At 35.2% G+C, this 16,180-nt stretch overlaps 1 protein-coding gene across 3 annotated transcripts in view; it reads right to left on the minus strand.

Annotated features, from left to right (window-relative positions):
- Positions 1-16,180, minus strand: part of AP3B1 (adaptor related protein complex 3 subunit beta 1) — a 165,735-nt gene that overhangs the window by 46,640 nt on the left and 102,915 nt on the right. For 2 of the 3 annotated variants that reach the window (XM_050913721.1, XM_050913720.1), the window contains 3 exons: positions 15,707-15,881; positions 7,489-7,561; positions 6,529-6,635 (listed from right to left, as the gene is read on the minus strand). In XM_050913721.1, the coding sequence (XP_050769678.1) occupies positions 6,529-6,635; positions 7,489-7,561; positions 15,707-15,881 (355 nt within the window). Of the gene's footprint in view, positions 1-6,528; positions 6,636-7,488; positions 7,562-13,676; positions 13,691-15,706; positions 15,882-16,180 lie in introns of all 3 variants that reach the window. The other variant, XM_050913722.1, reaches the window with a different exon arrangement.

Consider the following 16,180-nt stretch of genomic DNA (forward strand, 5'->3'; position numbering starts at 1 on the left):
GTAACTTATCTAAAGGAGTTTCTCTTTTGCAATAACCCCCCCCCCAATTTAATTTCTATTTTATAAATAGGATTTTAATCTTGTAATTGCACTTTACCTTGCAATTTTAGCACTTTTATTTTTAAATACAATATCTGAATATTGGTTCAATCTTTTTCACTCCATGATAACAAAACAGCAAAATAGCATTGAATTAGGAGCATTACTATTAATCAAAGACCTGGCTATTCAGAATACAATTTAATTAATATACAAGTTGCTAACTAATTATACATTATATTTATATAATTACACATTGTATATAATTTATAACATATACATAATTTATATAATGTATACATTATATATAAAAGCATAAACAAAAGACCCAATCGGGAGAATATCTAGTATTAAAAAGACATAGTAATCAACTAAATCAATGAGATTAGACATAGTAATAATATAATATACCTCTCAGACTGGGCATACTATTATTTGGGCCAGTGTCTTGTACCAGAAACTTGTTTCTGACTCAGAAGAAAGATCATGTTTGAACTTCCAAATTAAATTCTCTAATTTATTTAAAAGAAAAGAAGTTGAAGGTTTTTAATTTTTAAGTGTAGAGCTTGTTAAGTATTAATGCATTTAATAAACATAAGACGGGTATTTTTATGGCTCGAACGCTAATAAACGTCACAAATATTGACAAATGGATTTCTAATTAAAGAATAAAGGTGAAATGACACTTTTAAAAAGTGTCATAGCAGGTTCTTTTTTCAAGCTATCATTTTTAAAAGTATGTGGAAGCAATTTCTGAAAGGACATTATAACTTTCAAATATTTAATGTAACACATATATTACGTTACCAATTTAAGAATACCCTCTTATACAGCAAACTTATATAAACACAGAAAAATAAAATTAAATATGCAGGAGGTCTTGGTTTCATTCCTTCTTCTGTCTTGGCCATGGTTAATATCTGCTGATGAGCACCTACATTCATTAGTAGATCTCCAAGTGCTTCCCCAAGGTGAGTAAGCATCATTATCCTCATTTTTCAGATGGAAAACTAAAAGATTAAGTTACTCTCTCCAGATCACATAGCAAGTAGTAAGCCAAAAATAGAACTCATTTTCCATATGTAACACCCAGTTCTGTATCCACTGGACCACGCCGCCTTCCCACAAGCATCAGTCACACCCAATCAGCTGCATAGCTGAATTTTGGGTGGCACTAAGAGAAAGTTGCTTTTTAACTCTTAAATTTAAGACTACGCCTTTTCACTTGCTTCATAGGTACAAACTTTCCCTGGCATCCTGCTAACATGATATTTGTAAAAAGTGGTTTCAATTAAGCCTTATGCTTGCTACAAATCCTGTAGAGCACAGAGTAGGGGAAAATGGAGACAACACGCATACTTTAAACTATTCCACATGGAAAAAGCACCATCTAAGAAACAAAGCTGGAGAGAAAACTACGCAGAACTGCAAAAACATCCCTGCTCATTGTGCAAGTGTGGTTAACAATGCAAACAAGTTATAACCACGCACAGGGATAGGATACACGTAGACTATCTTGTGGCACACTGCCCCCTTCACCTCCCCCCAACAAACCTTCCCAATTTCAATCTTTATATAAAAAGGTGGGCTTCAGAAGAAGTATAATGAAAACATTTAATGCATACAAAAAAGCTCCCCTGTGATGAGATGCCAAAAGGATGAGACATTTCTTAAAGGAATTTGAAAAACAAGAGGGAAAATGGTAAACTATGAAAAATAATAAAATGGTATTAAGGATACCATAAGCCTGTGTTATCCTAACACAAAACCACAAAAACATCTGATAGAAGAGATGTGGCTAACATTGAAAACTGACTTAAAAGAAACATCTTTTGTCTGAGTAAAAAATTTTAGAAGCGTCCTAAGAGGGATGGGATATATTTACAGAAATATAAAACTAGTTATTTAAAAAACAATGGTAGTTGATCAAAATCTCTCTGAACACACGGGGCAGAAGAGTACCAAGAATCTACTCGAACCATCGCACACAGTCTGCTGCTATCACAAGTGACTGCACTACATCTCTTTCATGACATTAACTAGTTAATGTTTCTTCTGATACAGCCATTCCTGAGGTAAGAACTCAGACCAGAGCTTATATGAATGATAAATTTATCTACTTACAGAATAATTACTGCTAACAAAGCTCTGAAAAAATAAAACTCATTGAGTGCACACCAACAACTATTTGGAAGAACTACTATTCATTTCTCTACTGTAGGATTTTGCAAATTCTTAAGCACCTCATGCTAACATTTCCTGCAAACTGCATACCAGACTAGTGCCATGATATAATCCATTATTGCAATCCTTGTGTTCCTGGTACTTCTAAGACTTCTTTCTTTCACACAGGAAAAGAATATACTTCAGAGTCAGTCTTAACACTTGCTGTAGTGGAATTAGAAACAGCCTAAATAGACAAAGCAACCTAAATGATAAGAAAGTTTTCCCCTGTAAAGACTACCTCAACAACTTAGAAATTAAAATAGCATTTAAAGTGTTCTATTCTGAAAATATCTCTAGTTGAATATTAAGGGAGTTCGTGTTTACTGTTTCTCAAGGAATTCTGTAAGTGTGCTCAATTTGAAATTAAATGTATTTATCACCTGGTTTGACAGGTCTGTAGCTCGACCTTGACTTTCGTCAAAAGCTATTATTTCTGCTCTATGCATCACCACTCTAAAGAAGTTCTCAAAATGGATCTCAGACAAAAGTTCTGTAGAAGACATGAGACAGAAAACAAGAAGATTTACTCCTCCCTTCCTAAACAGTTTCTGTGGAACACCAAGTAGTAGGAAACAATAAAAACATATCTTTGGTAATAGCTACTATCAAGGGAATACACTAAACATGCCGAATAAAACCTTAGTAAAGTGGTACTGCTTCTACACTTATACCTTAATTCCATATGCACAATAATTAATGGCAACACTAAACTGTTGGATCAAATATTTTTATAAGTACCTCATCACTACAACAAGAGTTTTCCCCTCTTTTGCTACATGCTTTTATCATGAACTCTTATTCACCCTTGACTTTTCCCCCAAATTATCCTCTATTTGGGACAGGGAAAACAATTTTATCCCCTCAAATCCTACTCAGCTCAGCCCATACTTCCACACACTTTTTGCCCCATCCAACTGCTGCTACCATCAGAGCTCATATCCAGCTGTCAATTCTCCCTTGCACTGTTCTGAATCCTAACAAATTTCTTGCTACCAAAGCAGTATTTCCTTCTCACTAATTTTATTTTTAAAAGTATGTGTCATTTTTACCAGTTAATTATCCTATGCAGCATACTCAGGGCTCTACACATAGAGGAGAGCAGTTGCTTGTACATTTTTACCATCTAAAATCCTAATGAGAAAAGAACAGGTAGTTTAGCTTTTTTTCCTCTCAGCTGTGGATGGGTAGGAACAGATGATCACTCCCCTCTTTGGCTTCTCCCCGATACCATAGGTCTCCTCTTCCTCCTTCTCACCACTCCTGCACAAAACATTATTTCCTGCAGCAGGTTATAATCCTCCCTGTCCTTGTATCATTCATGAGTTTTGCTTTCAATTCCCTCTTCTCTCATTTTAGATGTATCCATTTGAAACTCAATCGACTCCAAACGCAGAGTTCCCCCAAGCACTTAGGTCTGACTTCTCCTGTGTGCACACCCTGAAAAGCCCTATAGTAGCCTCTGGTGACCTCAGTTACCTGGTTCGGTTGAGCCACCTGAAGATGGACTACATGTACCAGGGCAGAAGCACACACAAGGATTTACTATGGTTTGCATCCAGTTGGAAGAAAGTTATCCATAAATTACCAGAGAATTTTGTTTTTCCTAGAACAAACTATAATATGCATGTGTGCATTTATATGGGGGGTAAATGTGCTATATGTAAACATGAATCATAAAAACACATGAGCTGCAGGGCAAAGAATCAGGTTGTGCACTGTAGTTTCTATTCAAGGATATTTTGGTTTTGTAGGTTTAAAGAGACCCATACCATTACTCTGAAACCATTCTTGTATTTGTGCTTTCTATAATGTTCAGCAGCTATGAATTTGGAATGATAAGTTTTCTAAAAGCTGTAACCAATTACAGTGCTGAATGATTTGAATAATAGACTGCCTGACATATTCCAAGATAAGTGGTTGCTACATTTCTTTGATATTAGGGTCATATACTGTACTTATCTATTTTTACTCCATGCTGTCCACAGCCTCGTAATAAATTAATTTCTCACTGTTAGTTTGGCATGTGCCCTACAGTTAAATTCATTTTCTCTCCCATTGAAGGAAGAAAAAGTTTTCTGAAGTATGACAACTATCCTCCTTATTTTTAGAATTAGCCATCATAGATTAAATTCAAAATATTATTTTAAGAGGGACATCCCCACATAAAGTCTTAAAAGTTGTTTTTATATTTTCATTTTTAGAAAATTACCTGATGGTGCTGAACAACATGTGACAATAGTTATTTCACTACTTGCACGCAAGACTTTTTACAATATATGGATATCATTTGAAAGAAGAGTTTTTTAACCTTAGTGTTTAATTTTTGTTGCTTCCTGGTGCACAAAACTCAGCAAAGGACCTCATGTACATCTGCAATTAACGGCAATGAGAGCTGAGCTTAGACCTGAAAACAGAATACAGCCCAAAACATGTAATCACTATCCAGGCAGCAACAATTAGTTCTTACATGATTTGGGTTGTTTCCAGAGCATGGAGCATGAGGAAATGTTCCAGCTTCTTTGCTGGTTACATGTTTTACCAGGAACTCAGCAGTACCAAGAAAGAGGCATTTTGCAGAATCAACCTTTTCATGCAGAACTTCTTCCACTGTTTAGCCTACACCTTCTAGCTCTTTCTATCTAAAACCTCTATTTCATTGCAGCCACCTTCTGAAGAATGAGGAGAAGCAATTTAGCAAACGAATAATGGCAGTCATTAGGAAAGCAAGCATGAATGTGGGAGTGGAACATGTGTTCATGTACTGCAGATGATAAAAGGACCAAAGACATTGGCAAACAGGGGGTGTTCTCGAGCAGCCGACATTAGTGATTGGTATCTTTAACTTACCCTCAAAGATGCTAATTCTCAAGTAAAGCAAAGACACCAGAGTCATTCTTAAGCTAACCCAAGAGCCAGGAAAACAGATGATTGCCTGTGTTTTGAGCTGTCAAAGCCATAAAGGATGGCAAAGAAGCAATTGTGGGATTGCAGTCACAGGAATAACAACACAGTTGTAGTTAAACTCAGGCTTGTCACCTAACACTGCATACAGCACTGCAAAATAACATGGAAGAGAATTTCTGGCATTTTCAGACTGTGACACATGAATGACTACACATGAGGCAAAGTGACTGCATGTCCACAGATTGCTACTGCTCTGCTTGAAATTAAAATTGCATCACAATTTTCTTAGATAAGGCTAATATCCAACAGCGTACCTTTTCAACACCAAATTTTAAAGCCTGTAAACATGAAACTGAATCATCAGCTAAGATCTTTTATTTCTTGAGTCAAATCATTCATGCAGCTCCTTTATGTAAGAAGTACTTCATTTTGCAAAAGTATTGCTCCCAAAGCCAGCACAAAGTACTTTACCAGCAATTATTAAAGTTGCAGTGTAGGTTCTATAGACCAGTCTCATTAGAAACAAAGCCAGGCTAAAAAATGCCTGTGCCTCTGGTATTTTTTCTGGTCACTCCCATCCACTTTCTCAAGGATAAGTATCCTATGTTGTACTGCTGCAATTCCTTATTAAATTGCAAATTTAAATTGGACACACAAAATGACTAAAAAAAACCAACCCAAACCAAGAACACCAACTACTATCCTTTCACCCAACAAAGGAATGCCCTCTACCTCCATGACTTTGCTAACCTTAATTATACCTATAGTTTTGAGGTTCCCTAATGGAAAGTGCTACAAAGCAGAAAGCACTAACAGAATGAATCATGACACATACTGATACACCACTGATTGTAAATCTATACCCTTTTTATTTGAACCCAGGGGCTATGCTTCGTATACTCATGAAAAATTACTTCCAAGTAGCAAAATGTCATAATTGGAGGCATGTATAGTAAACAAACAGGCTGAGGATTAACAGGTATGTGATCTTCTTGTAGTTTATTTTTGATACTGTAGCAACTAGACGATTTGAAAGATTTGTATAGTTTGGATACTTAATTTGTGAATTAAAGTTTCCCTCAGGCAGAGAAAAAGACAGCTTGAAAGAGAAGGTTAAAAATCCTTGAAGGCATCCTTCTCAGACATGCAGTATTCATACTTTTCTCCATGTTTCAGAATGTAATTATAACAGATCAAAAAAAGCTGCCAGACTTGCATGTAAACCAGAATTTCATACAAGACCTTTATAGGTGAAAGTACTTTAAAAAAAAATCACTTTAATGACTGCCTCAAAAACATGAGAAATGCTTAAATTAAGACACCCCCCCCCCCCCCCCCCACTTTTTAAAGGCTACTTACATCAATGACTGATGAACTCGACAGACTTAATCCCTCTAGGTCTGCTGTTAAACTTGGGGACAAAACAGCTGCTGTAGGAACTGCCACAGGAGTTGTCACAGGACAGACTAGAAGTAAAAAGGCAATTAATTTAAAAAAAATTTAAAATACTGGGAAGGACAATGAGCTATTTTCATTAAATGTAAAAAGGTTTTATGTCTTGATCTAATTATTTTACCCTTGTATATATGTTTCTTAATAGCAGAACATTATTTTTTCAGACATAGAGCCCCAATACTCAAAATAAACAATGTAAATATAAATAAAACTGATATATGTATAGACTACATGCTATTTACATGAAAAATATTTTTTTAATGTCCTCCTTTCCCATTTTTTCCTCTATTTTATCCTTCAGTCTGATCCATTCCATGCAGCACATTTTCATTTACAAGTTATGTGCAAAGTACATATTAATGCAATTCTAACATGTGTTGCACCTGTAGAAGTAAACTTGAAGAATGGCACTACAAAGCATAGCCAAAAAACAGTGCCAGCTCTACCTGCCCTTCTAAGACTACATTTTAATCTGGTCTTCACAATTTTTAGTATCTTATTATAGTACCACAATTGGTTCATAGGTTGCACAGATGTTGTACAAGTAACATCCATTGGCACCTGAGAAAATAAGCCCACTTTAACAGAAAACAAGTCCAGACATACAAAAATTCTCAAAATAAATTTTCTACATACCAATACTTTCTAAATTTTGAAACTATTTCTCAGTTCTAAAACAAACTCACTTATTGTAATAATTATGCTTAAAAATAAGTTGATAGTCTAAGAAATTTTTTTTTGTCAGGAAGCTGGTACGATAAATGAACAGAATCAATGTTTCAGACATTTAAAATTAATTTTCATTGAATTAACTGAATTGAATTTATGCCATAGGAAAAATGAGGCTTTAATCAAGATACTTACAATCATCTAAATCTAAGAGAAACACGTCTTGTTTATTTGGAGCTTTTCTATCTTGTACTGGTTTTTCTTCTTTCTGTCAAAATACATGAATATTTCATCTTTCACCGTATCAGCAAAAGAAAAGTCTTTAATACTTTCATAAAGCAAAGTGTATTTTCTCTGCTGTAAAAGAAAAATTTATTCATTTTCAGGGCTCGGCATTCAGAGAATTCACCTAGTGAGAAAGATTTCTTTGTACAGGTAAGCTGAACCTAAACGTCACATTTCAGCTACATTTACTCCTCTGAAGCCCATGTGTTCATTTAATACTAATAATAGTTGCTACTCAAAGCAAACTTTTGGTGACAGATGAGACACTTCTGTTGAGACCATTAAAATAGAGATAGAAGCATTTTTTTTGAAGACAAAAGACTTTGGTACTAACATTTCTGTTTCCAGATGAAAAACAGGACAAAATCTATTCAATAAGAAAGTAGTGTTATTTGCACTTATCTAGGAGTATGGAATCCTGTCCCATCATCTACTGGGATTTTACTTAATTGCTGGACAAATAACAAAAAGTTGATTCTTGTCACAAAAAAAGTTTCAATTTTAAGCCTTAAGATGAGTTCTAATAATAAGGATTGGCAGTATGTTAAGTAAAGAGTAGAGCAGTAATAATCTCAGTGACTTGGCAAACAGAATATTTCAACAAAATTTGTTTCAATATAGCTAAATAAAAAGTTCTAAAAAAATCTAATAAGAGTGAGTGTTGGTCATATCTTCAGAACATGTCTAGACAGTGATGATTCAGGACAGAATTTAGTGTGTCACAGCTCAATATGGACTCCTAGTAGGGTGGTTTAGTAAAAACAACTGATCTTTGGATGTAGCCAGAACCTGGACATGTTACCCGCTGGACGCTCATCAGAGAGTTTGTCATCATGCTATTCCTACCCACTCTTAAGCATCCTTCGTCTGGATTGGCTGAAGAACTCCTTCTGCCTTTGCTCTCTCTCGCTCACTCATCAGACAGAAAGCTTTGTCATTCTTTCAGAGAATTTGTCAACTGCCTTTAGACCTCAGGACATTGCTCACTACCCAAGGTATTGCAAGTAATTTCAACGCAGTCTTTCCAGGAGTCACACTTCTGTGAACCTTCTAGTTTACCAGTTTCCTCTTCAACAGCACGTGACAGCCAAATGCTTACACATATATTATTCTTTTACCTTTTCTAATAAGTGAACAGGTCTAAATAAATCAGTAAAACTCCATATGCCCATTCGAGCCTCCATTTCTTGAGCATTTCTTGCAAGCTGTCACAGCCTCTTCAGGCACTCAGGATACAAATTCCTACAGGAGCTTGGAGTCCTCTCAGAAACTCAACAGCTAGAATCACTTTCTTTGACTATCACCATAGAATAAAATGACCCCTCTTTTCTAAAGGTGCATTCCCTTTCTTCTAGTCTCTCAGCCTCACGGTCAGTTGCAAACTAACAATAATGCCAAGTCTATTTTTTTCCAATTTTGGGAGAAATTCCATGGTTCCCTCCAAAGAACATGGAACAAACTAGCTAATATTCTCGCTATTTGAAGCCATTGATGTTAATGGCTATTAGGCTTGACCTGAGCCAAAATGACATTGCTCATCATTTCCTTCCAATAAACCCATGGCTCAAATAGACAGTTGTCACTCATGTAATCATTACAGATGTGCTTTAGATATTCTGGGAGGAGAACAATCTTGTGAACAGAGAAGAATGGAAGCCACTATTTTTAAAATTACTTTTAAATCAACATACTTCAGTGGTCCTTATGACTATGGTATTTGAGTGTTCTACTGTCACTGATTTTTCTGAAACACAAAACTCCTCTGGACAAAAGAAATGTTACAAAATATCTTTAAAATGGTGCTAATGTTATTCCATTCCTTACATGCCTTGTCCAGAATTAGTGAGGGACTCTGCTGCAGAACCTGCTCTCTTGAGTTCCATTCTTGTCACAACTACCAGACTTCATTTTTCTCTTCCAGTGTGATTACTGGCAACTCATCAAGCTTCTTTTGGCTAATTTTAAAAAAAAAATCCATGAAATAAGGGTAAATAGTATACTTCCTAAGCTACAGGTTCTACTTGAACTACTCATGTCTATGAACTGTCAGAGAAACAATTTCATGACAATTCTTTTAATGAATTCCAAGTCTTTTTATAGCACCATTTGGTGAATATTTACCCCTGAATCAGGGGTTTAGCTGTTATCTGCAGCACTTTTGCTATAAACGATGTATCACAACTTTTTTGCTAAACTACAAACTCTTCAGAGACCAAAACATACTAAAAGAGAACATGGTTAAACAAAATGCAAATATATTTTGAAAAACCCCCTCAACTTCTGAACTCTTTCACTCACGACCCCCACTTATCCATAAGATACAGTTCTATCTTCAACTATGATTAAGGTTCAAAGGTTATTTTTAGCTAGAGTTCTATATTTGCTAATTATTCCAGTAGAGATGGTATTTCTCCATTTCCTTTTATTATGCAGCCAATTAAAGTCTATAAAAAGTGGCTCACCCACATGAGAGGCTATAGCACAAGGATGAGAATTTTGAATATCCTTCAGTTCTGCCAATGGCAGCACTGCTAGGTCAAGATGTTTAAAAATATTAGGAGTCAGAGCCAAGAAATCCTCTTACTGTTAATCTGTTTACTGAAGACAATTAAGATAGAACATTGTATGTCACAACACCAATAGTATGCTTCAGTTTGTTTTTTCTGTTATTTATTTTGCCATTCTAAAGTAGTTACTAAGTACATATCACAAAGGTTGATATGTAATTTTATAAGATAAAATGCATTTCTGCACTGGTATTATTTTGAATCTACTACATAATTCATCCTTAAAAATGGGGAAAAAATCCTTCAAGAGAATTTATTTCTTATACTTCAAAATAAAATAAAATGGTCCTAAGATAAGGCACAAATACAGAATCATTACAACAAGGTAATGCATGGTAAGAAAAACTTCCACTGCACACTTTACCAGAATACTGTACTTAAGTAATCAGTTTACTGTAAAAACAAAGAAACAAACAAACAAAACACCCACACCCCCCCCCCCAACCAACCCTACCGTCTGGGAAATGTAAAATCAGAAGCTAACTAAATCGAGATAAAGCTAATGTTAAAGTATGATCACATCTTATTTTCAACTTCTGTCAAGTGTGTCAAGTTAAGTAAATACTCAGCTACTTACACGTGTGTGTACGCATGTTATATATACACACATAACCACAAATATTTTCATATTTATATGCATATTTCTATATACGGGTATATATATTAATTGTGTGCAATTCTGTACAAAACACCAAAGAAACCTATTTACATGGGTCTTGCCTATTACAAACATGATTATTTTTTAATTTGGTTTTTCCAAGAAAAGAAAATTGATTGGCTTTCTAGGAATAATAAAAAGCCAATGACTGCAACAAACACTACCAACAGATATTTCTATTGAATGAAAAAAGCTTTGCATTCCAAATCAAGACAATAAAAAGGCTCTGACGTGTCTGGCATTTCTCTGTAACATAATTTTTCATCTTTTGTCTTAAAACTAAGTCTACAATGTAACCCAAACAGTTTCCTACCAAAAGAGCCCACTATGGGAAAAGCAGAATACTAAACAAAGAAGTTAAGCTATATTCCATCAAACATTTCTCCATTTGCAATTCATCTTGGTAATAGAGATAGAACCTGGTAAATGCATACAGGACTTGAAGCAGGAGATTTCTCTTGCTCAATGCATAATTCATGTGCTCCGCCTGCAAAGTGTGTAAAATGAGAATTTCACACCGCAGCACGAGCCATGGAGCTGCAGTGAAAAGGCAGATGAAATCATATTTTGCTGTGCGAATTTTATTTCTTATCCTCCCAATATTTATACAAAACCATCATTGACAATCCAAATGCATTGACAGATCACCCACTGTTTCCATTGTGTTAGTACTTGAAAAGAGATCAGGCAGAAAGATAGACAATTTGTTTTTGTATATTTTTTAAATAGTGGATCAGGTTTTTAACAGCTGAGTGACTGTATTATACTTGTATAAGGAGGTCAACAGTAGCTGATTTTAAAATCCCACTGTAGAGACACCTACTTATACATGCATCATCCTCAAATCTGCATTTTAGCTCTACAGTATTTATGCTTATGGTATAATATGTATCTGAACACTTAAAACTATCCATATTTCAAAATGATATAAAACACTGCAGTACAAGAGAGTGACTTTTCTATTCACTGCGGCTCAATTACAGTGAACACAACAGCTTTTTCAAAATGATTCTTCAAGAGAAAAAATATGAAAGCATTAATAATATATTCAGGAAAAATAATCTGAAGTTTTTTTAACATATTTTAATGCTAGTAAATGCATGGATGTATGCACAAATAAAGGTCCCATATGAGTGTAATTGAACATTTTTTATTATGAAAATTCTGCTGAACATGGCAATGGTACCCAACAAAACATAAAGAATGGTAAACACCACCCAAAACATCAGCTACGTAACATAGTTCATCATGTGTGGCAAACTGAGAAACTATAAAAATAGAGCCTACTAACTGCTCCTCTTATCGATATGTATTTCAGAAAATCTTTTCAGTGTTATTTAAAAGGAAAGGAAATCCTAATGAATCATCTCCCCATACACACTGACCAAATTAAGAATACCCCATAGCAGAGTAATATAAGCAATAGCTTTTCCAATAAAAATCTATCAGAATAAAAACATGCATTTCTGAGAGCCTGGCTGAAACCATCTGCTTCCTGGGTGGCCTGAAAAGAAGTCAGGTAAGAAGCAGAAAAATTCCAAGATCTTCCTGGAAGTAAAATAAACATGGGTGGTTCTTGTAAAATGTACCTTGACACAAGGGGGTCTATACAAGACTTCATCTATAATGTTCTTTAAAGTTTGTTAACCATTGCTTTTCTTTCCAGCTTGGAAGGGCTTATCTAGGTTATCATCAGTTAGCTCCACCTATAATTACAGGGCTCAAAACAGGTCTCTCTCCAAAAAATCTATTAAGCTAGTTAGCATAACAATCACCTTTGACACAAAATACCTGTGACTACCTCCCCCCCCCACCCGCTCCAATTACACTTCTGAATATAACCAAGTATGAGAAACACCTCAAGTATAAATGCAGGCGTCCAACATGGCTTAAATGGAAACTAACTGCATGGTCCTAGACATTAATATAATACACTGAAACAGTCCTCTATGTTCAAGAGTGTTAAATTAACTTCCCCCCCTGCCCCCTTCCTATATGACCATTACTGCTTACAGTCCATCAGCCATAGCTTGTTGCCCTCACATTAAATGTGCTAATTTTTTAGTGAAAAAGAATTTAATGAACATAGACATTTAGCTTTTGCATAGTGAGCTCTATGCTATCTTTTCTTTTCAATAATCTCCTTGCTTCTTTTCTTGCTGCCATGCATATAAACCCATTGCTATTTGTTTTAATATTTTTTGTGATGATTAAAAGCTTCGCAGTTTTTGAGTTCTACCCTTTGACTTTGATCATGTCTTCTGTCAATTGCTTACAAATACTTTTTGTTCATAACACATTTCTCTTTAGGTGCTTCTTAATCAAGTAAGACTTCAGGACTACTGCAATGTTCCTTCTCTTCTCTTAAAATCCAAGGGCTTGACAATCTTCCATTGACTTCAACAAAACAATCCCAAGCTTCTTGGAGATTACGGTTCTCCACAAATTCTCGACTGCTGTTTTAAAATACAAAAAGCTTCTTTATGCTAGTAGTCCTCACATATCCTGCTGTCCTGGTTTTGCCTGGGATAGAGTTAATTTTCTTCCTAGTAGCTGGTATAGTGCTGTGTTTTGGATTTAGTGTGAGAATAATGTTGATAACACACTGATGTTTTTAGTTGTTGCTAAGTAGTGTTTAGACGAAGTCAAGGGTTTTTCAGCTTCTCACGCCCAGCCAGCAAGAAGGCTGGAGGGGCACAAAAAGCTGGGAGGGGACACAGCCAAGACAGCTGACCCAAACTGGCCAAAGGAATATTCCATACCATATGACGTCATGTCCAGTATATAAACTGAGGGGAGTTGGCTGGGAGGGGAGGATGGCTGTTCGGGAACTAACTGGGCATCGGTCGGTGAGCAATTGCATTGTGCATCACTTGTTTTGTATATTCTAATTCTTTTAGTATTATTATTGTCATATTATTATAATCATTATTATTATTTTCTTTCTTTCTGTCCTATTAAACTGTCTTTATCTCAACCCATAAGTTCTACTTTTTTTTCCGATTCTTTCCCCCATCCCACTGGGTGGGGGGAGTGAGTGAGCGGCTGGGTGGTGCTTAGTTGCAGGCTGGGGTTAAACCACGACATCTGTGAAAGAACCAGAACAGTTTAGGTAACTGTAGTGAAAGAAATAATGAACAATGGTGCTGATATGCTGAGAAAAATGGACAAATGCAGCAGAGAAGACACTATTGTTTGAATATGGTTTTGCAGTGGCTGCTAAGAACTAAGCAGGTCAGAGTACCTATTACTTTCCGGTGAAAAAATACTGTGCTAATATGAGAAGCTGCAAACTGTTAGAATTAATTCATGTCCCATCTAGTGTCAAAGGAGTTTATTCTGAGAGGACTTAGGTTACATCTGTTGTGCTACCATTTTTTGGCAAGATCCAGTTTGGCTTCTCTACGAGAAAAAACTTTCACATACGTGCATCACCCAGTGTGGCATTTGGGCAGGAAATAATGATCAAACCATGGAAACACACCTCCATTTCTCAAATGCTACAGCCTCACTTCATCTTTTGTTCTACTCGGTAGAAGAAGGGAATAGATTAAAAGTTAAGGTTACAACTCAGAGTTCCTAGGCAGACCTATAAAGTTACAAAACAAAGACCATGTACAACATAAGTTCAAGATTTAGAAAAATGGAGAGCCTTACCTCCTCAATTAAAGCAAGTGCACACCGAAACAGCTTAATAAAGTTACAGCCTTCCCTCTTAACTGTTCAAAATACACCTGTCCACCAGCTTCTACAATTGCATCAAATGCAACAAATGATGTCTGTTTTGACTATTCAGCAATCTATACAGGAGTCTGGACCAAAATGTCTTGCTTAATTTAAAATGCATCAGAGCATCACTTAATTTTCAAAACCACATATCGGTATTAAAATGTGAACTTCTAAGCTACAATTCTACCCTTCAAATTTTCTATAAAATATATAGAAAGAAAAGCACAGGAAATATTTGATAATTTAGCATAAAGTTCCTCATTTATTTGTTTTTTAAATGAAAGGTAGTTAGAGAAACAGAAATCAATTCATGCTATTAACTTTAGCTCTATAAAGCCAGCTTAAGTATATGAACTTTTAACCTTTTTCTTCACTAAGGTAAGCAATTAAAACTTAACCGACACATGAATGGCCCTGTTGAACACTTCTGCATCTTCACACATTTTCGAATCCAATTTAAAAAAGATGTATTTGAAAGTTTGCTAATTCATAAATGTTGTAAGAAAGCTAATACAATTTGAAGTAATGGAACCCTTTATTAGCTTTATTCCTGTCAAACACAGAGAACAATAGAAGGTTTATTACTCATTAAGTACATTAGTTCTACTACTCTATGTGTACACCTCAAGTACAGATGCATTAACTGCACTATTCTCAATTTTAACAGGAAATTTTAAAACAAAGCTAGTGGTTGTACTAGAATGTCTTCAAACTCTCTTAAGAAACAATGTACTAACATTTGTTTCTTGGTTTTGCTTCCTGTCAGACTCAGGTCCTGTAGTAGTTATACTTCAAGATCCCATTTTAATACAATAATCATCCCAAATTAGCATATTATTTTTGCGAACTACCCATGTACTGTGCTTTCACCAGTTCAACAGTAATCTAAAAAAATAGTTAGGTTCTATTATTCTTCATCTATCTGGAGTAAAAATATAACAGAATTAAAACTGAAATATGCTTTTCATTATAAAATATTCTTATTTGCTTAAACTATCAAACTACTTTGGGATTGGTCTTTTTATGCAAGGTCAAAAATTTTTTTCAGAAATTCTGTTTTTTTAGATATCCATAAAACCACTACACATCTCCATTCCCGCAGAAACACACACATATAGATGGTTAGATGCATCTTTTCATATTTTATAGGGTTTTTTTAAAAAACATATTTTACCTTACTAGAGGTAGCACTTCTAGATTTTCCAGACCCAGAGTCACTTTTAGAGCCTGATTCTGACATGGAGTCTGAAGAACTTTCTTCTGATGAAGTGGACTCTGTATCAGAGGAACTGGATGTGCTTCTCTTCTTGGAGATCCCCTTTGCTTTCTTTTTAATGTCCTCTGAATCACTACATGTTGAAAAAAAAAATTTTAAGAGACATGTAAACCACCAAAGGAATCTGCTTAGGCCATATCCTACATTAACATTTCACAGTTTTATTAAATGATTTTTAAGACAGTATTTCTTCATGATAAAAAACTCAGCTAAGATGGGACAAGTAGTAGCTTATTTAAGGGTACACAAAATTGTTCTGTCACATTACATAATTAACTCATCACATATAATCTAAACCAGCGAAACAGCCAAACAAAAATGTGAACATATTAAATATTAAAAATATTATTTCCATGCATCAAGCTTGTGACA

The sequence above is a fragment of the Gymnogyps californianus genome, chromosome Z, assembly GCF_018139145.2.
Source record: "Gymnogyps californianus isolate 813 chromosome Z, ASM1813914v2, whole genome shotgun sequence".
NCBI lineage: Eukaryota > Metazoa > Chordata > Aves > Accipitriformes > Cathartidae > Gymnogyps > Gymnogyps californianus.